Below are 24481 nucleotides of genomic sequence, written 5' to 3'. Positions count from 1 at the left end.
TGTCCTATCCACCAAGTTGGTTGAAATATGAGTTCTATGTAGAATTTGCACAAATCCAAGGAAAATGCCAGGATGCTCAAGTCTCTAAACCCAGGATGTTTAGTTGGGTGTATTTACAAAGACTCCGCAACAGGAACTGTTAGACTGCAGGAAACCTCATTTTCAATATGTCTGCATAACATCAATAAATAGTAACAAGAATTATATCTGAATATGGAGAGAACTAGCCTTCTTAACTTTTACCTCCTATTTTTTTTCTCTAATAAGTTTGCTGACCACAGTGCTCATTAGTGGCACAATAAAAAGGAGCTGCTGGTAAATAATAACAATTCTTTGTAGTTATACAGCACCTTTGATCAGAGCACCTCAAAGCTTTCATGACTCATTAATCTGTGAAATCCGTCAGCGAAGTATAAAGGTGCCTAGAATTACTGCCCTCATTTTGTAAACGGAGAAACTGAGGTATTTGTAAGAAACTATCCCAAGGTCATTCAATGATTTGATGACAGGATCGGGGATATGATCTGTAAACCAGATGTAATTAGAGCAAAGACACACAGTGCTCAAGGGAAACCAGCAGCTTCTGAGAAACTGCTGAGAAACTTTATGTAATGCCTGGAAACAACATTGCTTTAAAAGACACACTTTTTATTTAGTTTTCATTTTTTTAAAAAACACCTTTATTGTGGTGTAGTTCCTGTGTGGTAAACTACACATATTTCACATGTACAATTTGATGAATTTTGATAGATGTCTACACCAGCGAAACCACCACCACAATCAAGACAGCTAACGTTTCTACTACTCCCCAAGAGGTGCAGTTTTCGAATTCCCAATTTATCCTTTCCCACCCGCTTTACCCACTGGTAACTGAAAGTTTGTTCTCTATGTCTGTGAGTCTGTTTCTGTTTTGTAGTTAAGTTCATTTGTGTCCTTTTTTTTTTAGATTTCCACATATAAGTGATGTCATATGGCATTTTTCTTTCCCTTTCTGGCTTACTTCACTTAGAATGTTGATCTCCAAGTCCATCCAGTGCTTCAGGTGGCATTATTTGATTCTTTTTTATGGTTGAATAGTATTCCATTGTGTGTGTGTGTGTGTGTTTGTGTGTATACACACACACCATATCTTCTTTATTCAGTCATGGACATTTGGGTTGTTTCCATGTCTTGGCTATTGTAAATAGTGCTGCTGTGAACATTGGGGTGCATGTGTCTTTTTGAATTATATTTTTGTCGAGATATATGTCCAGGAGTGAGATTGCTGGATCATATGGTAAGTTTACTTTTAGTTTTTTAAGGAAGTTCCATACTGTCCTCCATAGTGGCTGCACCAATTTCCATTCCCACCAACAGTGTAGGAGGGTTCCTTTTTCTCCACACCGTCTCCAACATTTATCGCTTTTAGACTTTTTGATGAATGGCCCATTCTGACTGCTGTGAGGTAGTATCTTACGGTAGTTTTGATTTGCAGTTAGTTTTCATTTTGAATGATTTTTCCCATTTAATAATGGAGAGCACGCCACAGCTTCCTGTTTAGATCACTTAGTATTGGGCATTTACTTGAGATTCCTCTGGTTTTGTATTTCTTCTGTATGAAGAAATAGTATATGTTTTAATTAAACATTTCAAATTAATGACTAATAAAAAATAAAAATAATTTATATCTGTATATGTCCACACCTATAAATGTCCCGTCAACTAAGTATCAGTCTATCTCTCTCATCAATTGATTTTGAAAAAATATTCTGCAAAAATATTCTGTACTCTATTTCATTGCATTTTTTCATATGAATGAAGGTTAAGGGCATAAACCTTGCAATATTATTATTATTTTCCACAAAGCCAACTTCTCAGTTCCAGTTAGAAACAACACTCAGGAAACGGCAAATCACACTTTCTTTAAAACTAGTCTCAGTAAAAAACAACTCATTGTATGGTTTCCTGAAAGAAAAATATTTATTTTTTTACATGATTATTTTTCATTGCCCCTTTACTGTGTTATGGTTACTTACATTTTCAAAAGTTTGTGCCTTGGGACCCCTATGGAGCAGCAGAGGCTGTAAGGGAAGGGATCACCTTGTTTGCGTGTACACACACACACACACACACACACACCGAATTTTGTATTTTATGTCTTTGTCCCAATTCCCTGTTTCCTAGCATAGTTGACCCTTGAATAATGTGGGGGCTAGGGGACCCCCAGGGAATGGAAAATCCATGTGTAACTTTATAGTCAGCCCTCTGGATCCCAGGTTCCGTATCCTAGGATTCAACCAACCTCTGATGGTATAGCACTGTGGTATGTATTTACTGAAAAAAATTCAGGATATAAGTGGGCCTGAGCAGTTCAAACCCATGTCGTTCAAGGGTCGCTGTATACCACAGTTTTATACATAGTAGACCTTCAAGGCTGTGCATTGATTTCCTTGATATTTGGCAGAGCACTTAACTTTTCTCATACTGTCTGTTTTGTTTTCATCATACACCAAGTCTCTCTTCTTGTTATCTCATGTGTTTTTCAGACAAAACCCAATGCCACTGGTTGTTTAAATGCGGTCCATCAACCTCTCTCAGGATACCTGAGGTGCTAGTTAGACTGCACATTCCCGGGTACCAGCAGAGACTCACTGTCTCCTAATCTCTGTGAAAGGAGCCCAAGAATGTATAAATTTAACAGAAACCCTCGAGGACATTCACATTAAATGTAAGGCCTTTTCCTGTCTTACAGGTGGTACTTCCATAGCACTTCCATGTGCCAGGCATTGTTCCAAGGTACTTTCAATTCTCACAGAAACTCTTGAGATGTTATGACTTTAAAAAAGGGATCTTGCCAAGACCATGAATTCCCATTCTCCATATGTATTTGTAATACGCTAATTGTAAATGAGACGACAAGACAACACCTATAAGTTATGAGGCAGCACTTCAGATTTAATTGACAGGAAGTTATAAAAGCAGTCTAGGAAGTCCTGATTACCCTTCAGTCAGATTAAATTGCTTTTTAAAAATTATCACTGGAGTGGTAAAATTGTTTAATTGAGATCTTTTGTTTTTCTATGGTAGAGTGAATTTATTCAGTCTATCTTTGGGTCCTGGTCATATATAATGGGATATTTTTCAGAAAACTTTTGGAATTTGTTGTCATTTTTTTTCCACTGTTAGATTTCATTTTTAAGGTCTAAAAATTTGCACACTAATAAATTTTATCAAAAAACACCCACAATTTTCCCCAGGATGTTTTGGGGATAAATAAAGAAATATGAATATAGACAAAGTGTTAGATGATATTAAAAAATTAGCGTTGCTAAGGTAATCAGGCAGTGTGATGTTGGTGAAAAAGTGGACATACAGATGAGTGGAACACGATAAAGAGTCCAGAAATAGACTGACATAAATATAGTTGGCTGATTTTTGATGAAGGAGCAAAGGAAATTCAATGGAGAAAAGACAGTCTTTCTAACAGATAGTTCTGGAACAACTGGACATCCCCTTGCTGGAAAAAACCAACCCCCCCAAAAGAAACCAAAAACCTAGATACAGACCTTGGATCTCTCACAAAAAATTAACTCAGAATGAATCATAGGCTAAGTGTAAAATACAAAACTATAAAACTAGGCACTAACACAGGAGGAAATCTAGGTGACCCTCAGTGCAGCAGTAACTATTCAAGTACACCACCAAAGGCACAACCCCAGCAAGAAATGACTGGTAAGCTGGACTTTATTAAAATTAAAACCTTCTGCTCTGTGAAAGGTGAAACCAAGAGAATGAAGAGAACACACTAGGAGAAAATATTTGTAAAAGACATACCTGATAAAGAACTGCTCTCCATAATACACAGCGAACTCTTAAAACTCAACAGTAAGAAAACAGACAACATCATAGGCATATTAAAAGATGCTCTGTGTCATATCTACTAGGAAAATGTAAACTAAAGCAGCAATGAGATACCACTACATACGTATTAGACTGGCCAAACACTGATGACATCGAATGCTGGTGAGGATGTGGAGCAGCAGGAACTGTCATTCATTGCTGATGGGAGTACAAAAATGGTATAGCCACTCTGGAAGACAGTTCGGCAGTTTCTTACAAAACTAAAATACTCTTACCGTAATATCCTGCAATCATTGTCCTCAATATTTACCCAAATGAGTTTAAAAAAAACCTTATGTTTACACAAAAATCTGGATGTAGAATGTTTATAGCAACTTTATTCACAGTCACCAAAACTTGGAAGCGATCAAGATGTCATTCAGTAGGTGAGTAGATAAACTGCGGTTCATCCAAATGATGGCATATTATTTAGCACTGAAAAGAAGGAACTGCTAAGTCATGAAAAGACAGGAAGGAAACTTAAATGAATATTACTAAGTGAAAGAAACCAATCTGAAAGGGCTCTGTAATAATTCCAACTATGTGACATTCTGGAAGAGGCAGAATAGGGAGGCAGTAGAAAACATCTGGGGTTTGGTGGGAGGGAGGGATGAATGAGTAGGCAGAGTACAGGGACTTTTTAGGGCAGTTGAACTATTCCATTTAATACTGTAATGGTGGTACTTGTCATTAATACATTTGTTTAAAACCATACAATGTACACCAAGCATGAACCATAATGTGAACTGTGGACTTTGGAAAACTGTTGTGTCCATGGACGTTCAAATGTTGATGGTAAGGAAAGTGTGTGTGAGGGTGGGGAGGTGAGTTGCACATTTGGGATTCAGGACATCTCCGTACTTTGGTGGTGATAATGTGTCAGTGTAGACTCATCAGTCTTGAGAAATAAACTGCTCTGTTGGGGGTGTTGATAGTGAGGAGGCTGTGAGTGAGCGGCGCAGAAGATACACAGAAACGCTGTGTTTTCTGCTCAGTTTTGCTGGGAAAATAAAACTCTGAAAAATGAAGTCTATTTTTTAAAAAGTGCTAATTTTGTAATGTGTCATAGTGACATTATGATTATGAAGAAAATACCCCCCTTTTAAGAGATACATACTGCAGTGTTTAATGGTGAAATGTCAAAATGTCTTTAAATTACCTTGAAATTTTCCAGTCTTTGTATGTATACATATAAATGGAGCAAATGTGGCAAAATTTCATCCTTATTAAATCAAGTAACTCTCAGCCATCTCTAACCGTAAAGTCAACAGTACCATGGTAATCTCAGCTTCCCAAACTCTAGTGAACCGTAGTAATTTCCCACTGATGTGGTCATAAGTGATAGATAGATAGATAGACAGACAGACAGACAGAAGATAAATAGATCATAGAATTTTTTTGTATATTGAACTTTAGATAGATAGATAGGTAGATAGATAGATAGATAAATAGTGGATAAATAGATAATAGAATTTTTTGTATATTGAACTTAAATTTATTGAGTACCAGGCATTGGGACAGGAATTTTTGTTATTTCTTTTTTTTTTTTTGCACATAACCGTGGGAGATAGATGGGAGATAGGTGTGATGATCCCCATGTGTTAGGTGAGGAAATTGAAGATGAAAGCTTGTTACCCTCACTTTTCACCTGAGTTCCCAGATGCCCCTTTACCCTTCCCTTGACTCCTCAGAGTTGCTTTTATTCCATCCTTTGAGGCAGCGGCTGTAGGAGGTCACACGTGAATGCCTTCTCCAATCCTGTACCTGTGGATTCTTTCATTTGTCATGGCTTTCCTTTAGAGTCATTAACCACTCAAGTCTCACTTTTGAGAGAATTGATTAAAATAGATTTAAACAGCATGGCGTTTAAATTATTTTTTTAAAAGCAATTTTCCACTGTAGATTTAGAAACTAACAGATCTATTTTAGCTAGCGTAATTTCTGATTAACTAATTTAATCTGTACAAAATTACATAAGCAAACCTGAAAAAAGCCTCCATCAATTTTTTTGCCTTTGGATGTAATATAATATTTTCAAAAATGAACCAAACAGAGTAATTAGCCCCCAGGCAGAGCAAATGACTCTAATAGCCATCTCCCACACGGTTCTTTGGTGGAAAGGCTGAAAATGAAAATAAAAATGTGGCAACCCATGGGTTAAAGCCCTGAATGTACCCTATTAAGTAACAGTTCGGAATACTAATACATAGGGTTACCTTTTCAGAACTTCGAAAAGAAGAGAAAATTGTTATCTTCCTTTTGGGCTGCCAAAACTCTCTTCTGACTGGACTGTATAATTTCAGCAGTGCTTGGCTGCCTTTAATTGCATGGACAGACTTTTATTTTTCAGCTCTTTAATTAATTCAGTTTTTATTTGATTTCAATCCTATTATTTGTGGCACAATAAGATCATAAATAAAATGTTCTAATTGTACTTGGTGAGGATCAACCTTTTATGTTTTGAGAAGGAGACATAGTCTCTGAAGACGCATCCTTAGGAGGAATGAGTTCTGGGTTCTGGGCCTCAAAGTTCAGACTAGCCCCCTATTGCTTGGGAAAAACACTCAAGCAGTCTGGATTTTGGTTTTCCCATGAAAAGAACCGAGGAAATATCGCTTGAATAGCCTTACAGGCGATTCTGAAAAGGTGCTTGGACAGTGGTGGGATGGAGGTGTCAGGGACACCCCCTCCACAGTTAAGAAACACTGATTTAAACAGCATGAATGCGTATGTGAAGCACTGAATAATTTCATTGAAGTTATTTTGATTCGTTGTGTACACTACATTGTAAAACACAGAGAAAAATGCAAAGCAAAGCAACTTTTCAGGCTAAAAAGTGTCCCTGATCCTGAAGCCAGCGAATCCCTCCTGAGTGTGGGTCATCGCTCTCCCCAGCTCTTCACATGCTCCGTCTTCCTCACGTACTGTTCTAAAGCAATTGTTCGTTTCCTTTCCTCATCTTCATAATCTTCCCAGAAGTAATTTTTTTTAACTTTTTGGGGATTTGTCTATTATTTGTTCATTTTCTGTTTCATTGGTTTCTTCCCTTATCTTCGTGATTCCCTGTTATTGCATCACTCCATGATGTGATGTGATGTGCTACGGATCCTAACCTCACCCCAAAATGACTTCAGCAGGAAAGACGGACGGTCCCATACACACACACTAAGAGCATAGGATAAGGCTTACTACTCACGGAATGAGGCTTTCTGGGGAGAGCAGGACAGGCTCACCAGTGAGTCCAAAACAGCTTGAGGGAGTGAGGGGACGAGACAGCTTGGCTTTTATTGTGGTTGGGTGGCAGGGCCAGGGCGAAGTCGCCACAGGCAGCAGGTGCTTGCATGGTTTGAACCTCCCACTGGCACCAAGGCAGGGAGTGCCTGGGCTTTTTATCAGCGTGGCCACCTGTGGAGGAGGTGAGGCCCACAGGAGGGTCAGACTTGAAAGCTGTCAGCAGTCAGGCATCAAAAAAGGAGTCAGACTCTTCTTCAGGACACCTGTATTTGCTTACTTTGGGGTTAACTTGCTTTATCACTTCTTTAAGGTTTAAGGTGAAAACATACATCACTGATTTTATATTTCATACGTACTCCCTACAAGGTAGACTTTAAATGCTATAAATTTTCTACTCTGTATTTCTTTGCTGTATTCCACGAATTCGGTCATGTTACCCTTTGATTATCATTTAGTTCAACATATTTTCCAATTTGTCCTTTGACCAGTGGCTTCTCTAGAAGCCTGCTCTTCAATCTCCGAATATTCGGGCAGTTCTTCTAGAGATCTTTCTGTTGTTGATTTCTAATTTAATCCTGTTGTGATCAGAGAAAATACTCTGCATTACGTTAGTCTTTCGACATTTGCTGTATTTTGTTTTAAGGCCCAGAAAATGGTCAGTTTTTACTGAATGTTCCATGTACCCTTGAGAAGACTGCATATTACACTATTATTGGGTATAATGTTCTATAAATGTCAAGTAGGTCTAGTTGTTTGATAGCACTTTTAAAATTTTCTACATTTTTACTGATTTTGGGAGGTCTTTTGCAATTACTGAACACCCCAAGTATGACTGTGGGCTTGTCTCTTTAGTTCTGCCAGGTGTTCTTTTGTGTGTCCGGAAGCTTTATTATTACAGCACATGCCTTTACGATTGTTGCTTTTTCCCCTGAATCGTTATGAAACGCCCCTCTTTTTCTCTGGTCATACTCTGCATCTTGCAGTCTAGCTTTTCTGACGTTGATACGGTCACATCTGATTCCTCATGCTTAATTGTTTGTGTAATTTATATTTTTTCATTCCTTTAAACATTTTATGTTAAAGGTATATTTCTTACTAGCCACATATAGTTTGGTCTTGGTTTTTATTTAGTCTGACAGTCTCTTCCTTTATATAAAGATATTTAAACCATTTACATTTGATAAAATCACTAATAATCACGGGTTTAAATATATTATCTTGTTATTTGATTTCCATTTGTCTTGTCTGCTCTTTGTTGCTGTTTCTCTTGCCTTTTTGAGGGGTTTGTTCTGTGGTGAATCAAGTAAGGGTTTTTTTTTTTTTTTTTTTTTGGTATGCATTTAATCGATTCTACTGATTTTTTTAAAATCATGCCTCCTGGAGATTTTTTTTTCTTTAATATTGTTCTGAAAATTACAATATGCTTCTTAACTTATTACAGTCTGCCTTCAAAAATATTTTACTACTTCACAAAAAAATTTAAGAATTTTACAATGTATGTTTCTAATAGTAAAACTCCCATGCTTCGTGCTCTTGGTGCTGTATGTTTTAGTTCTATAAATGCTGTAATCTCCAATACGTTGTTTTATTATTATAATACTTCAAATAATCAATAGAAACAAAGAAGCTGAAAACACATGTATCTTTAAACATATAATTGGCAATACATTACAAAGGTCTCTCCTGGGAGAGAATAATACTTTTTTGGATTTTATTTGATGATGTGTTTTTTTTACCTCAGCTCTGAAATAGGGTTTAAAAAATACTGATTTTGTAGATTATATAGTTTTGTTTTATTTTTCAGGTGGGAGGGGCATTCTTTTCAGGCTTTTATGACTCAAGTAGAGGCAGAAGTCTCTCTTGCCAGAATCTTCAAACTCTCATTTAAAGTTCTTTTTTCTCTTTAGCAAACTATTATTTTAAGTCACCCTCAGGTTAAAAAAAACAAGCAAACATAATGGCAACTCTTCCTTGACCATTTATCCCTTTTTTCCCTCTGGCCATAAATGTCTATACTGCTCACCTTCTAAACTAGAAAGAATCATATCCCCTTGCTTTCTCCATTTGTTTTCCCTCTCAGCCTTTTCTCAGTCCTCTAATATTTAGTTTCCCATATGACCACCAAGACAGTTTCTCCTTCTGTGACCTGCAGTTACCCAGTCAATCACATTTAAATTCATACTTTGACTTGTTGCACTCAAAACATCGGACACCTTCTACTTTCCCGAGACTCCCTTATTGCTTGCTTTTACAGCTGCCCTTTCATCTCTGAGTCCTCCTGTCCAGTCTGTCTTTAAAATGTTGTTTTTCCTGGAACTCTTTGTAACCCAGGTTCTTTTCATGCTCTGCACATTTACTGAGGGTCATCCCATCCGGTACGACAGCTTCAACTTTCAGCTGAAGACTCACATTTGTATCTCCAGCCCGGATTGCTGACCTGCTCTCTGGAGCTATCTGTTAAACCACCTTTAAGACACCACTACTGGATGCTCCCGTTTTTTCCCCTCCTTGCCTGTTTTTTTCAAACCTCCTCTTCTTGAATTCTTTATCTCATTGAAAGTTACTCCACTGTCTGTGTGGGTATCCAAACTAGAAACCTGGAAGTCATCCTCAATCCCTACCTTTTCCTTAACACATCAGCCGTCGAGTCCTGTTCATTCACCTCCCGTGCATTTCTCTAACTTCGCTCCCCGTCTCCAGCCCCATTGCAATGTCCCTAAAGTGACAGCCCTGTCCACCTCGCACTGTGACTGTACCTGCTGTACCCACCTCTCTGCAGTGGCATCCGCCCTACACACCACTGCTGTGACAATCTGATCTGACTGCTTCCTGTTTAAAATCTGTAATGGTTTCCCCTTTGTCTATAAGGCCAAAAGAGACACTCAGTAGTTTTGTAAGAGTGAAAGAAAGGTAAAACAAAATTACATTGAAATATATTCAAGGCCTTTTATTCTCTCACCCTTGCCAGTTTTTCCACCTTGACCTCCTACTTTTCTGCCCTTCACCTTTCATGTTCTAGCAATGATCAGATCTCTCGTGGTTGCAGGAAGAAGCCTCCTTGCTCGTGACATGTTGTTCTCTCTTCCTGAGGCATCTGCCTGTTGACTTCTCCCAGAAAAACTCAGGTGGTCCTTCGGTTCTAACGGAGTTTGGAGAAACCTCCACTCTAGCACTTAATTATCTGTTTGCTGACAGATAAGAATTTCATAAATGATAGACCCCTGAAAGGGGAACTTTACCTTTTCTACTGAGTACCTTAGCATCTAGGAAATTGTCTTGGTGTACAATAAAAGTTCAGAAAACCAGAAAGAAAAGAGCATGAATTCAGACCAAGTTATGACATACTAAACTGGGACTTGGTGGTGACACATGAAAAGCCTGTTGGGTTGGCTTATTTATTTATTTATTTTAGCACTTTTCCTTAATTGGAGGGAAATTTAAGATTGGGAACAAATTTTAGGAGGCAGTGATGGGGGACAGATGATGTTTGGGACATAATTTCTCTCTTTTTATTTTCTGTTTCCATTGTTGAAGAGGCAATGAATGAAGAGAGGATTGGAGAAAAGGAGTTGGAGGCTTTTTTGTTGGTATTGGCTAGCTCTACACTGAGGGTTTAACATAAATGGGAGGAAATCTCATGGCCTAATATTAGTGTAGTTCCGGCAGCAGGAGGAAGTTTTGTTGATTTTAGAGCCTGCCAGAAGGGTTTGGACAGTGTAGGTCAGATCAACACCTGGAGGCGGTGTAGGTAAAATAAAGTGCAGAGAATCACAGAGCAGAGAGAAAAGTCAAGGATATGTCCACAGTAACACAGTGGCAGCTGACTTGATGAGATAAGGTACCTTTTTCGGCTCTTAAAATTTTGCTTTACTTTATGTCTTGATGCATTTATGAAACAGAGTAATCAGAGATATTAATTCCTGGCCTTGGGATTTTAGTACTGAGTTATTTTTTTATACTGATGAATTGTGGACATTAGTGTTTCTGTGGTCTGTTTCCTTGGAAAATGTTGCTTTTCTGTCTTTATCATCTTTGGGGTACCACCATAGGCAGCAACAGCTGAGGCTTCTCAGATTTGGTTCCTGGAAGGGGATGGCTGGTCTCTGTGAGGCTGCCCTAATATTTCTAGGTTGAAGAAAGATGTGGACTAACCAGGAAAATAGGAAAGCGTGTGAGAATCAGTCATAATATCTTTAGGTAAAACAGTGGTTTTCAAAACCAGACATGTGATAAAAACATAAGGAAAAAATTTACCAAGTTACAAAGTAACCCACTTGCCGGGGAATCCTGCTGCACCGTGTACTAAGCTGTGAGATCTGAAGCACAGCACATCGGCGCTGCTCTGTAGCTCGGTGTTCTTATCTGTGACACAGTGGGAATGACATTTGTAGTGCTGTGACAGAGAAACTAGAAAAAGTATCTGAAAGTGTTTTTGAATAACATAAAGTGCTCCATAAAAGTCAGTTAATATTATTGTGCTGTTTATATTATTTAAAGCTTAGGTTCTGGATTCACCTAACTGTCTTTTATGTGGAGTTGTTGGAAAAGACGTTGGTTGTGGGACAGAATACTAAGTCGGTCCCACATGTGAGTGATGTCACATGGTATTTTTCTTTCTCTTTCTGGCTTACTTCACTTAGAATGATGATCTCCAGGCCCCTCCATGTTGCTGCAAATGGCATTATTGTTTTTTATGGCTGAGTAATAGTCCATTGACAAAACAGAAACAGACTCACAGACATAGTGAACAAATTTATGGTTAACCAGACGGGAAGGGGATGGAGAGGAATAAATTGAGAGTTAGGGATTTGCAAACATTAACTACTGTATATAAAATAGATAAAACAAGTTTCTTCTTTATAGCAAAAGGGAACTATATTCAATATCTTATAGTAACCTATAATGAAGAAGAATGTGAAAACGAATATACAGATGTATATATATGACCGATACGTTATGCTGTACACTAGAAAATGGCACATTGTAAACTGACTATACTTCAATTAAAAAAAAAAAGTAAATCGGAGTGTATCACATGTAGGTGACAGAATAGCCTCTGGGGATGGACAGGCTAGTGTTTGAATTTCAGCAGTATCATTTCCTACTGTGTGACCTTGAGCAAGCTGACTTCTCTGTGACTCAGTTTTTTGCTTTCAGCCTGTAAAATGGGAATAATAATAGTCCCCACCTCATTGGTTGGTGTAAGCTTTTTATGAAAAGAGAAAATGAGAGAACTAATTCAGGTAAACCTTTAATAGAGTGCCTGGATTATTATAAACATGTGATGGAATTAGCTCTGGGAAGTAAAATACTCCAGCGAGTCTGGACGAATGGTTGTGACCTTGACAGTGATTTCTGTGAATAGCTGATGTTTCCTGTGAATGTGAACTTTGTGGAGCCAGGCAATTTCTCCTTTTTCCCAATTTAAGACTGGTAGATTCATAGGAAGTCTCCTTTAAGATCTGTTTCCTCAACAGTTTGTCATCTTTTGAACCGAAGACCCTGCCAAACACTGGACATAGTTGTTCCTTAGTCAGGAGTAGGCCAAGGACAAGTGGACCAGCATGATAAGATGTTCAGGTTGGTAGGAAAGGCTTCATTCATTCGTTCATAACTGTGTACTCATCTTCCCAGATGAGAACAAGGAAAATAAATGGTAGAATAACAACAACAACAAAAAGACACACACATATATAAATATATATATGAAGTCTTTTTATATATGTGTATATATTTATATATGTAAATACATATTTGCAGAGAGCCCAGTATTACCACGGTGTAACTGATGCTAACAGTAATGATGTGCCATTAAGTTAGATGTGGATATTTACTATTTACTAAGTGTCATGACCTAAGTACTTTATATGCCTCAACTGATCTATTGCTCACATTAGAAGAGAGATAAATATTACCACTTGCTCTTTACAGATGAGGAAACTAAGACTCAGAGATGTTAAGTAATTGCCTAAAGTCGCACAGTTAAAAGCGACTGAAATTTGAACCTAATTGACTAGCCATGCCCACACAGTGAAGCAGTAGAATTAATCTCGGCAACTTGCTAGAGAAAAGTAAGTGATGAAACAGATTCATATTGAGATAAAGCAGAATTGCAGGGCGTCTGATAAGCTCAAATTTCGACCAGGTCAAATTTCTGACAGTTTAACACACGAAGGTTAATGAGGTGAGAGAATTTGAATTATTGTTTGAAATAATATATTCAGTGTCCCCAAAGGATGATCAATGAAGTTGAATTAATTTTTCCTGGAAAAAATACAAATGTGGACATTCCATTTTCTATGATTCTATGGTCCTAGATCCGATGAGATTATTACATAATGAATTGGAACCAAAAGAATGCATTGCAGTGCACTTTGCATGTTAACTTTATTTTAATGTCTTCAGTTTAGGTTATTCAAATACGCATGCCCAAGCATGCCAAGTTTAAGGAAATGTGCAAATTGATGAGAAAACAGCAGGCCATGCTGAAAGTTAAATGAGTGGTCACTCACAAGTATACTCACTGGGAGAGAACCTCATTCAGTGGTCTGGAGAAGCATATCAACTAGGAATTTATATTATTACTATATACTAATATACATTATTAGTTAATTATTAATCAAGTAATATATATCTGTATATTGTATGTTAATTAAGCTAAAGGTAGTTTGTCAGCTATTCTTTGGAATCCAAAATATTTTGGAAGAGTTTTTTAAATGAAATAAATGGTTGAAAGCTTGAAATTAGGCATATGGGATCTATGGTGAAGTAAAGATGAAAGGAGAAATAAAGTAAGACCAGCACCATAGGACTGAGGCATATGGCTGCCTAGAGCAGGCATTTATTTTTTCATAGGAAGAGGCCCCCTCTAATAATTGCCCCTCTGCAGTTGAGACAAGAGAAATCACTATAGTAGAGCCGTCGAGGACCATTTGTAAACTTCAGGGTCAATTTTAATCTGTTTGCCTCGAAGTCATATTCCAGAGTTATTATCAAACCGCGGACAGCTACTGAAATTGTAAATGAATGGATAAATAAATGAATGATCTCGGGTTGCGAAGATCCACGTGTGATGCTTTTCCTTACTCATGTTGCAAATGTCCTGTCTGATGGGGTTCCATAGGTCGTGTGTTCAGGCCCCAAACTCCTCACTGGGCTACAGCCCAGGATGCTGCTGACTGGCTCCATCCCGGATCACGTGTCCATGTCGGGGTGGGGATGGCTTTAGCTTCCTGAGCCACAAGGGTTCTGTGGAAGAGAACGCACCTCCCAGGAACAATAATGGTCATCTTGAAAGTTTTTCTGAGGATTAAAGGTGTGTATTTCCACTTTGTCGTTGAAGTAGCTTTTCCACTTCCTTGTGGGTCGTGCTCCTATTCCCAACCTTCACTTTCTTCCTTCTCCCTGAAAATGCCGTTTTACTTCTTAGCATGTGCATTGATCACAGCTACCTGCACACATTTTGAGAGGTTTGGAATTTCATCATTTTTGTCATAATATACAATTGTTGAAGGACTGGGTGATGGTTGATGGGAATGAGAAATGCAGAAGCAAGAATTTTAAGAATGAGAAAGGGTGGGACCGACTGTGGAGGAAGAAAGGGTGTGGATCCTGATCTGAATTGAAGCACATGCCAAGGCAATTTGTAATCCCCCTGAAATAACCCCAGAAGATACTGTTTTTCTAAAAATCTTGACTAAAATAGAGGGATGTAAATATCTGATCTTTTCAGTTTTTCCCCTCAGGTGATTAAAGGAAAGTATATTTTAGCATAAATACTATACTTTAAATGTAAAAAACATTTTATTGCTGAACAGCGTAAGTATTAACCGTGCGATTATTAACAAAATGTCTCTTACTAAGGGAGTTTAATACCCACCAGGTAGCAGGTATAAACCACTCGACCAAAACCTTAGCAGTTCCCCTGTCTCTGTGCCCTCTGCCCCAGCCCATTCCAGAATTAGGGTTTAAGGTGTAACAGTGAGCATTTCACTTCCTCAGTCGGAAACCTTGAACAGCTTCTCCTAGGTGTTCCTGGCTCAGCTGGTTAGTTGTTGAGGGAAATGTCACGGTGTGGCGGGTGAATTTGCGTTCTGCTGAGAGTGATGGATTCAAATAGGCTCTAAAGCTTCCGTGGCGTCAGACAGCTCAGTTAAGCTCTCAGGTTATCAGTTTTCAGTAAAATGGGGATAGTGATTCTTATCAAATAATTTTGCCACGACTAGTATGTGTTATTAAAGAACCGGATCCAATCAACAGTATTAAAATAATAAAAATACGATTTAATCCTATAATAACAACCCAGCATCCTGATTATCCATATAATGACAATTCCAGTCAGGAGTTTCCCATTTTATATGCTGGCTTCTACTCACTCATCATTTAATCCTGCGCTGTAGATTAAATGTGTTTTGTTCCAGACTTAATCACAATTTTCTTATGGACAAGAGTTTTTTTTTCTTGTATTACCTATATAATAGGGACTTAGAAATATATCTAACTTAATGTCAAAGAAGAAACATTCGTGAAGCACCTAAAATGTGTATTTATTTTTGTTTGTTTGTTTGGGGTGGGCAGGTAATTAGGTTTTATTTATTTAATGGAGGTCCTGGGGATTGAACCCAGGACCTTGTGCATGCTAAGCACATGCTCTACCACTGAGCTATACCCTCCCCTCCCTAAAATGTAAAAGTCATTTTGTGTGAAACGAAAACACTGAAAGACCAGAACATACGTGTGTGTGTTCTGTGTGTGTGTCTGTATAAAATATGTCACCATTGTTTAAAGCAATTCTTACTTATTTGGTGTAGTTGCCAGAGGTCCTTTTAAGATTTTACCTGGTTCTATAATATAATTAATTTATAAATCATCTCCATCTATGATTTTGAATAATGTGTTTTCACTTCTCTGTTTATCTTGCTCTGTGTTTTAGTTCTATTATTTCTCTTAAAAAATCTCTCCGTACCTGAAGCTTCTCAGTGATTCTCCTTGTTCTATGGTAAAATCCTCAGGAGGCATGCCATCCAAGTTGAACTATCAGCCTGCTCATTCTCAGTGAATATCAAGCTCCTTCCTGAAAGGATTTTAATGAAAGTGATGTACAATATTAAGAAAGCCTTGAGATGAATGACCTCAGTGCAAAGAGGGAGACAGATAAAGTGTCAAAAAAAAGGACCCATATGTTTGAAAACCTCTACAAATATAATGCTAGTAGAAAAGGGTTATACATTTATAAATATTAAAACAAACAACTTCATACCAGAAAATATATTTTTTGGTAGTAAAAAGACCACCTAGTAAATGCTTGTTTGAAATCTAAAATGTATTTTTTAAAATTTTATTTTTCCTTTTGCTGCTACCTCTTCCTAGCTCCACTATGCCTAAGGTTATTCATGTGGGCTAAAATTTACATCATCAACTTTGAGATTTGGTAAACTTGAAACAAGAAAATTTACACAATGAAGTGGATACTTCATATTTAAAATTCTTTCCAAGTTTAATATATCTATATATATTTCATGTAAAAGATGTATTACAGGCTTACAGAGGTTTTCTGAAAAGATCCTGAAGCATCGAATCTTTGATATTTTTTTTAAGGTCAAAAAAATTATTAGCTATGACTTAATCTCATTTTACTGTTCAGTAAGACTTCACAAATACAACAGATTTGCCAGAATGATGAAGAGCTTTTTAAGTATTCCTGTGATCGCTATGACAATCATTTTATATCTGTTTAATTTTTTTCTTTCACAAGAAGTAATACCCATGAGGAAGTTTAATCAGAGAGCACACGTACAAGAATCAGGTGTCTAATCCTTCTGCCTTGAAATTCATACTTAAAAAGATGTTCTTGGGCGGACTAACAGGCTTTCCAGCTGCATTTTTCCTCTCGGGTCAGTTTAGTAAAAAGAACTAATGAAACAGGACTATTTTAGAGAAATATGGAAAAAGGAATTATGCCTTTAAGGAATCATGCTTAAAGATGCTGAGTTTAGGGTGAAAATCATGAAGTTACGTTGTTTGGGGTTCCTTGACCCAGCATTCCACTCTGACAACCTCAGACTCATTTTTTCATATTTTAAAAGGTTAAATCAGAAATAATGTAAACTTCTTCTCATGGTTCCAGTTCCCCTCACTAGTTCCAGCAGTGCTGCGTGAAAGAAGACACTGGTGGCCAGTTCCTTCCTAAAGGTCATTTTCTGATGGTAGTTTCATTACAAGAAATGACTGGGCATCTCTATGGACATGCCTCAGAAGAGGGGGAATTCATGAGTGACTGTGTTAGTTTAGTGAGAAGCAGGTAGTCAGTTAGGGAAAAAAAACTTTGTTGCACCATTAAAAAATAAAGACATATCCCAAATCATCAACATAATTAATAAACTTTACAGTAATTCCTTAATTTTATCTAATATCCAGTCTTTACTCAAATTTCACTATTCCCAAAGTATCTTTTACCACATGTTTGTCTAAACCAGGACCCAATCAGGATCATACAAATGTGTCTGGTGTTCAGTAAGTCAAAACCTGACGTTGACTGAGTCAGGTGCACCACAGATGTTCCATAGACAAATTTGTCCCCTTGCCTCCTCCTAGTGACGTTAGCCTGTTCTCTTATTCCCTGTACTTCCAACATGTGGAAATTGACCTAAAAGAGCTGTTTAGTTTCAAGATAAATGTTTTTGGTGGGAATACATCAGAGACAACGTTGTGTTTCATACTTTGTTAGATCAAGATATGAATATCTGGTTGTTGCCTCGTTTACGATGCTGAAATTGATCATTGGATTAGAGTGATCGTAGCTTGATCCATCTATTTCCCTCCTGAGCCAAAAAGAATCTGTCATATTATTTTTTCCAAAAAAAAGGTCAAACAGAGCAAGCGTGTGTCCCTATGGTTTGCTCTGCATGCACCCTTTGTTCCTTGGCAAGCTCACCAGCCTAAATCCATGGTGTCCTCTGTCACAGGAGGCTGAACTGGGGGGGCTTCTGTGCCGTCTGTCTTCTGGTTGCTTTCCATCAATGGGAAGTCTTGCTTAGGGGTAGGAGGACTGGTTCCTCCCTCCTGCGAGGTTAACTGCCTTGAGCTGGCTCCACCTATCCCTCCACCCAGCACCACAGCTGTTCTCAAAATAGATAACTCTCCCTGACTCTCTTTCCATGTCCTGGTGACGACTGCTCTGTCTCCTCATCCCTTCAGACGTGCTGGTGGTAACAGCCTGCCTCTAAATTCACAGCATTGTAGTAATACTCTTGTAAATACACCTTCCTCAGCAAATCGTCCAATTTCGAGAGGACATCTGTTTCTTCCAGGACCCTCACTGAGACAGACCCAAAACTTGGGCTCTCTCTGTGATTAACGACGACAAAGCACCATTTTACTCTAATGCAGTAACGTCACACTGCCGTGTTGGTGCATGGGGTATTATGGAACATGGTCTCGTTTCAAAGTTTTCATTGGAAGACTGGCATAACCTCCCTGTTCCTGGATTTCTCCTCAAACTTATCTTACACTTCTTATTCCTCTTCCTGCAGGATTTCTGCCTCAGAGAGGAAGGGCTGGGGTGGGGGAAGGCCATGATACATGTACATTTGACTGCTTGCTTCTCTCACTTTTACCTCCTCTCCGATTCACAATCCACTGGGAGCAAAAGAGGGGAGTGCCCCCACTTCCTCTTGCTTTCTGATTGTGACTTCTTTCTGATGTCCTCCACACCCAGGAGGCATTTCCCCTCTCTACTGGAGCTACAACAGCTGAATTTTGCTAAGCAATGTGATTTATAGGAGAGAAGAAAACATAAACGTGCATTTACTATTTTCAAAATTTCATCATGGTATGTAGAAATCAGACAGTATCACTCATTTTCTTCAACCCTTTAATGGTTTCCCAATTGCATGTAACATATAGTTAACCTTACCTCCAGGTTTAGCAGGGTCTGGTTCTGGCTTATGTTTTTAATCCAGTTTCCCAGTATCCTCTTCTGGTGGCTGAACTGAAGTCACATGGATCTTCTTTCAGTATTTCTAAAATACACAAAACTATGTCCTACCTCAGGACCTTTGCACATGCTGCTCTCTCTGCCTAGAATGATCAGTTTCTCCTAATATCTGCATAGCTTAAGTGTTTTTTTCCCCTCAGGTCTCATTTTAGAAATCACTGTCTTCCCTGATCATTTCCTTCTCTCCTAAAAATAGTGTCCCTTAGATTCTATTCTCCATTGTGCTTACCATATTACTATTGTTTTATTCATTCCTCAAGTTTGTTTTTTATTTATCAGGTCCATCAAATAGAAGGCTTTATAATGTCAGATATTTGTGTGTGTGTGTGTGTGTGTGTGTGTGTGTGTGTGTGTGTGTGTGTGTGTTTACCACTGGATTCCTGCCTTCCAGCAGGAACTGTCTGGCATTAAGCAAACCCACAGCAAATACTTGTAGAATGAGAGACTGAATGAAGTACACTGTCCAGCACAGCGTAAGTGCTCAGTGAGTGTAGATTAGCATGACTTTTATGAAATCTCACTCTAAACTAGTATGTAATAAACTTGAGAATATCTACTATTTTATTTGATCTCACATACCTATTTTAGAAGCCCTCTTGGCAGAGCTGCATTAAGAATTTTATTTATCCAAGCCCAGCACAGTATATAACACAACACCATTGCTGGTGTACCACCCTGGTAAATCTTCTCCTCTATACCAACATGTTACAATACTTCACATTTCCTATACATTTTCATAGATAACTCTGGCCAACAGTTAGCAAAAATCTGAGACCTGCTAACACACATGACTGAGCTTGGAAACAGATTCTCCAGCCTCGGTTGATCCCTGAGAACTTGGAAACCGCAGCTGAGAGCTTGACTGCAGCCTCACGAGAGACTGTGCCAGGAAAACCCAGCTAAGTGGTTTCTGGGCTTCTGATCCTCAGAAATTGTGTGAAATAGTAAATGTTTGTGGGTTTTAGCTGCTAAGTTTTAGATACTTTGTTATAGAGCAATAAATAATGAGTACATATTTTGGCACCTCGAAGTGGGAGTATTGCTGTAACAAAACTTAAAATGTGAGAGTGCACTGAAACTGTGCAGTGGACTTTGAGCAGAGTGTCAGTGAAAGCTAAAGGACTTTGAAGGTGATGGTGCTAGAAGCCTCATGATCTTTGAGAAGGATGCGAGGTGAAGGCTCATTGGAAATTAGAGGAAGGGAAATCTTTATTACAGAGTGTCAGAGAGTTTAGCAACACTGTTGCCTGTAGTTATGTGGAAAGTAGAAAAAGTACATAATGAACTGGTTGGTCCAGCTCAGGAGATTTCTAACTGGAGGATTGGGAGTGCCGCCTGCTTTCTCCTTGCTGCTGCTTGTAAAATGCGAGGGGAGAGAGAGAAACTCAAGAAAGGACTTCTAAACAGAATGAGTCATGACTTGCTGTTTTCTAGATTTCTCAGCCTCGCAAGATGTTAGGCAGTGATAAAATAAAGAAGTGTCTTCGGCGCAAAGATCGGATACCAGGAAAATATAGCTCAAGGATGAAAGTAAGAATGTGACAGTCAAATCTTTTGTTGAGGCTTCAGAAATACCAGAGGTGATACCTCAGAATACTATTCACTCAGACAAAAGGCATTTTAAAGAGATCAAGCGTGCACCTGCCAGTGCCTCTAAATCAAGCAATAGGATTTCTAGGGGACATAAGATTATTGCCCCTTATCCTGTCAGTAGCAGCCTGTGAAGGAGAAGGTCTTCTCCTAAAGAGATTTGTGGGTTTGGCTTCTGTCTAATGAGGTGGACTCCACTAGGATTCATGGGAGATCTACAGAGTCTTAAATGGAAGTATGTAAGCAGAAAAATCATCTGCTTTAATTGAAAGGAACAGAGAGAGGAAAAAATTAAAAAAGCCTTTTGGACTCCAACATTCTACTAGCAGGAAGCCAGCTGAGAAAGCTACTTAGCTGCAAACATGAGCTACCTTTCATGAAAAAAGGAAGGAAGATCCAGAAGCTGATATTAAAGGTCCAGAGGACAGAGTCGAGAGCCACAGAGAATTATTCCCAGATCTTGAGACTTAGTCAAGAAAGTACCAACATTTGGCCGTCTGGATTTCGTAATTACTATGGACTCATGATTCCCGCCTCCTGTTGTTCACGCCTCTGTGTAATTCTCTCCCACGCTGTACCAGGGTTGATCTGTATGACCAATAGCATGCAGTGGAAGTGATGGTACATCATTTCCAAAATTAGGTTGTAAAGGTCTGCAGCTTCCATCCTGGGTTCTCTCTCTGTCTCTCATTCTCTCATCACTCACTTTCACTAAATATGTTAGTATTGCCTACATGATAGCTTTTTCAGAACATCTGGAGGAGTGTTTTTGATAAGGTTACTATGGAGTATAGTTTGCATGAGATAGTCCTGCGTTCTGTCTGTTGTCCTAGAACGATGAAGTTTGCCTCTTAACAGCCCAAATGTCCTGGATTGGATGATAAAGTATACGGCCACAATTATTATTAACATCTCTAGCATGCTACACATCTGACCATATAGGCATTCTCATTTTGTTAAACTGTATTATTGTAGGGTGTGTGTGTGTGGTGGGAAAAATAGGGAAACAGAGATAAAGAAAGCTGTGTTGTTATCCACAAGGCATTTCTCTCTTTTTTTTTTTCCATATAGATTACTATTCTTTCTATCTTCTTGGACAAAAAGTAACTAAGCAGAGTAAGAAAACTCAAGATTCCATAATAAGGTGGCTACCAACAGTATAATTCCCATGTTCTTAGTTGGAACCTTAACTTTTAAGAGTCAGCATACCCTGATCTTAGAAAGCCAACTTTTACATAGATGTTTCAAGTGTACTTTGAATCTTTTTTCTTTTTTTTTTTCGTTTCTGTTTCCTTTCACGCAGGAGTTGAAAGTTGAAGGGGAAGGGCTCACTGAGTACATTCCTATGTCGTGTCTGAAGACTGACGGAACGGCCGAGAGGTACGTCCCCTTAGTGGTACATGTCATGCATTTTATTCTGTTTGTTTTGCTGTGGACTAAATGTGGGCCAATTAGAGGAGATAAGCACCCCCTGCGTTTGATTCACCGTAAGGTTCAGGTTTGTGAGAACCACGCCCCGATTCCCTCCCGGGACTCATCTGTGCCCTTTCAGTCGTATACAACAGTTTGCGGATGGGGCTTTTTAGCAAAGGTAGTATGTGCTTATCTGTCTCTCTGAAAATATCCAGCTCCTTGGTCCAGTGCGGGAGCATCTAAGATCTGGATGTGGCAGTTGCTGCCCCTCCAGCCCAGAGCAGGAGAGGCAGAGGTGGTGGGTGTAGGTTCAGAGGAGATGCTCAGGTGGGATGGTGTCACTCTGAGTCTAGGCTTCACTCTCTTTGACTCTGTGACATCAAACAAGATGTTCAACTTTCCTTAGCATCAGCTTTTCATCAGTTAAGGGAATAATACCTTGGTGGATTCTTTGAAGGGTTAAATGAGATAATAAATACAACATATTTCAAAGACTGCCTTGAGCATGCTAAGCACAAAATGAATACTAGTGAATACTGCACATTAGTGGTTCCCAGCTGGGATTGATTTTGCCCCCAGGGGACATTTAGCAATGACCAGAGACATTTTTGATTTTCACGACTGGACCTAGGGAGGAGGCTATTAATGGCATTTAGTGGGCAGAGGCCAGGGGTCTTGCTAAACCATCTATAAATGCACAGGGCAGGCCCCCACAACAAAAACTATGTGGCTCAAAATGTCAGCAGTGCGGAGGCTGAGAAACCTCGTTGTACGTCAGTGCTATTCATTCACCGCCTTTTTTCTTCACTTCTAATCCAACCAGCGGTGAAAATAAAGTTTCAGCTGGAGTGGGACCTGTCTCTCTATGAAGACTGTCCAGTACCCGAGAGACCAGGCCAGTGCAGGCAGGATTATATACTGCTGATGTGTCCTTTTGGTACTCAGTAAGGTGGAGACTAACATAGCTCCCACAGCCACCATTTCTAGTGCTGGAGCTTTATCCCAGGAGAGTGGCCAGGGAGGTCTACGCCACGTTATATGCAAGCAAGCTAGTTATAGGCTAACTTACAGTAGTGAGAATTGGAACTAACCTAAATATCCAACAACAAGGGGGTCTTTAAATAAATTATGGTAGGAGTTTAAAATTAAACACTGTCATCACTAAAAAATTATGCTAAGAAAAAAGATTAATCTCTTGGAAAATACCTATAATACACAAAGTGACAAATGCAAGTTACAGTATATTTACAGCATCAGCCTCATTCTGTAAAGGAAAAAAAAAAAGTGTCTAGCTACCCAGCTGTGAAGAACGGACTTCAGTATTTTACCAGTTTTTATCTCTGGGATGTGGCCTAATGGGTGACTTTGGTGGGGAGATTTTGATAAAATTTAAATTCATATAATGCACAAACATACACATATTTATATAATGACAAATTTAATAAGTGCTGTGTACAAGGAGAAAAAAAAATACCATGGCACAGGGCCTGATTCAAAGGTGGGCTGATGTTTGGTGTGGCTCCTGGTCGAGGGTGTGACGGCTCCATGGGGACAGGTCACTAGACATCTCAGGCACCTGGTATCATGTAAAAGCTATGTGTTAACCTTTTAATGTGCATTGCATTCCTTTCGAACCAAGGAAGGTATTTTTAGAGAACTTTTAATCACAAAGAACTGGAATTACAACCGAGGACCGTGGTGGTGGTGGTGGTGGTTGTTTTTTTTCCCCTTTAGAATGATTATCATGGATTCAGCATCTAATTATTTAGATTAAGTTCCTAGGATATTTCATGAGTGCCTTACAATCCTTGCCAAGGGAACAAAGAAAGAAACTGAGGAAAACATCTCAGTGTGGTTAATATCACATGTCTGATGTTTGCTAATGAAATCAGGTTACCTTCATAACTGTATAATAGGGCCGTTACAGACAATAGATACAGTAGTTTAAAAGTAATAAAATCTACAACAAAGTGTATTTAATTTGAAATTGAATTGCCAGCAAATGGGTGTCCTAATGAACCCTTGTGTCAGTGTAGCTCTAACCCAATTAAGGGGAATTGTTTCCATCCCAGGAAACTGAATCAGCTGTGAGATCCAAAAAGGCCACTCCTCTGGTGGGGATGCTGTCATTGTCACAGATGGCCCTCTGATGGAATTAAGCTTAAGTCAGGAGATGTGAAATACAAGATCCTTCTTAATTCAGATGAATTTGGGAAAAAGCAGGGGAATGCTGGCTGTTAGGACTTACGAAGCTTTAAAAAAAAAAAAGAAAAGAAAGAAAAAGGAAAAAAAGTCAATAGCGAAGAACCTCAGATCAAGTTCAGTAAATGTTAATAGGGGGAAAGAGCCTGGGGAACATTCTGAGGGTAG

The 24481-nt window shown here is 38.7% G+C and overlaps 1 protein-coding gene across 1 annotated transcript in view; it reads left to right on the top strand.

Moving 5' to 3' along the window:
- Positions 1-24481, top strand: part of OFCC1 (orofacial cleft 1 candidate 1) — a 247041-nt gene that overhangs the window by 49579 nt on the left and 172981 nt on the right. The window contains exon 8 of the mRNA XM_032462476.1: positions 22002-22078. Within this exon, the coding sequence (XP_032318367.1) occupies positions 22002-22078 (77 nt within the window). The remainder of the gene's footprint in view (positions 1-22001; positions 22079-24481) is intronic.

The sequence above is a fragment of the Camelus ferus genome, chromosome 20, assembly GCF_009834535.1.
Source record: "Camelus ferus isolate YT-003-E chromosome 20, BCGSAC_Cfer_1.0, whole genome shotgun sequence".
Taxonomy (NCBI): domain Eukaryota; kingdom Metazoa; phylum Chordata; class Mammalia; order Artiodactyla; family Camelidae; genus Camelus; species Camelus ferus.
The sequence above is the reverse complement of the archived record's forward strand: the minus strand, read 5'-3'. Positions and strand labels throughout refer to the sequence as shown.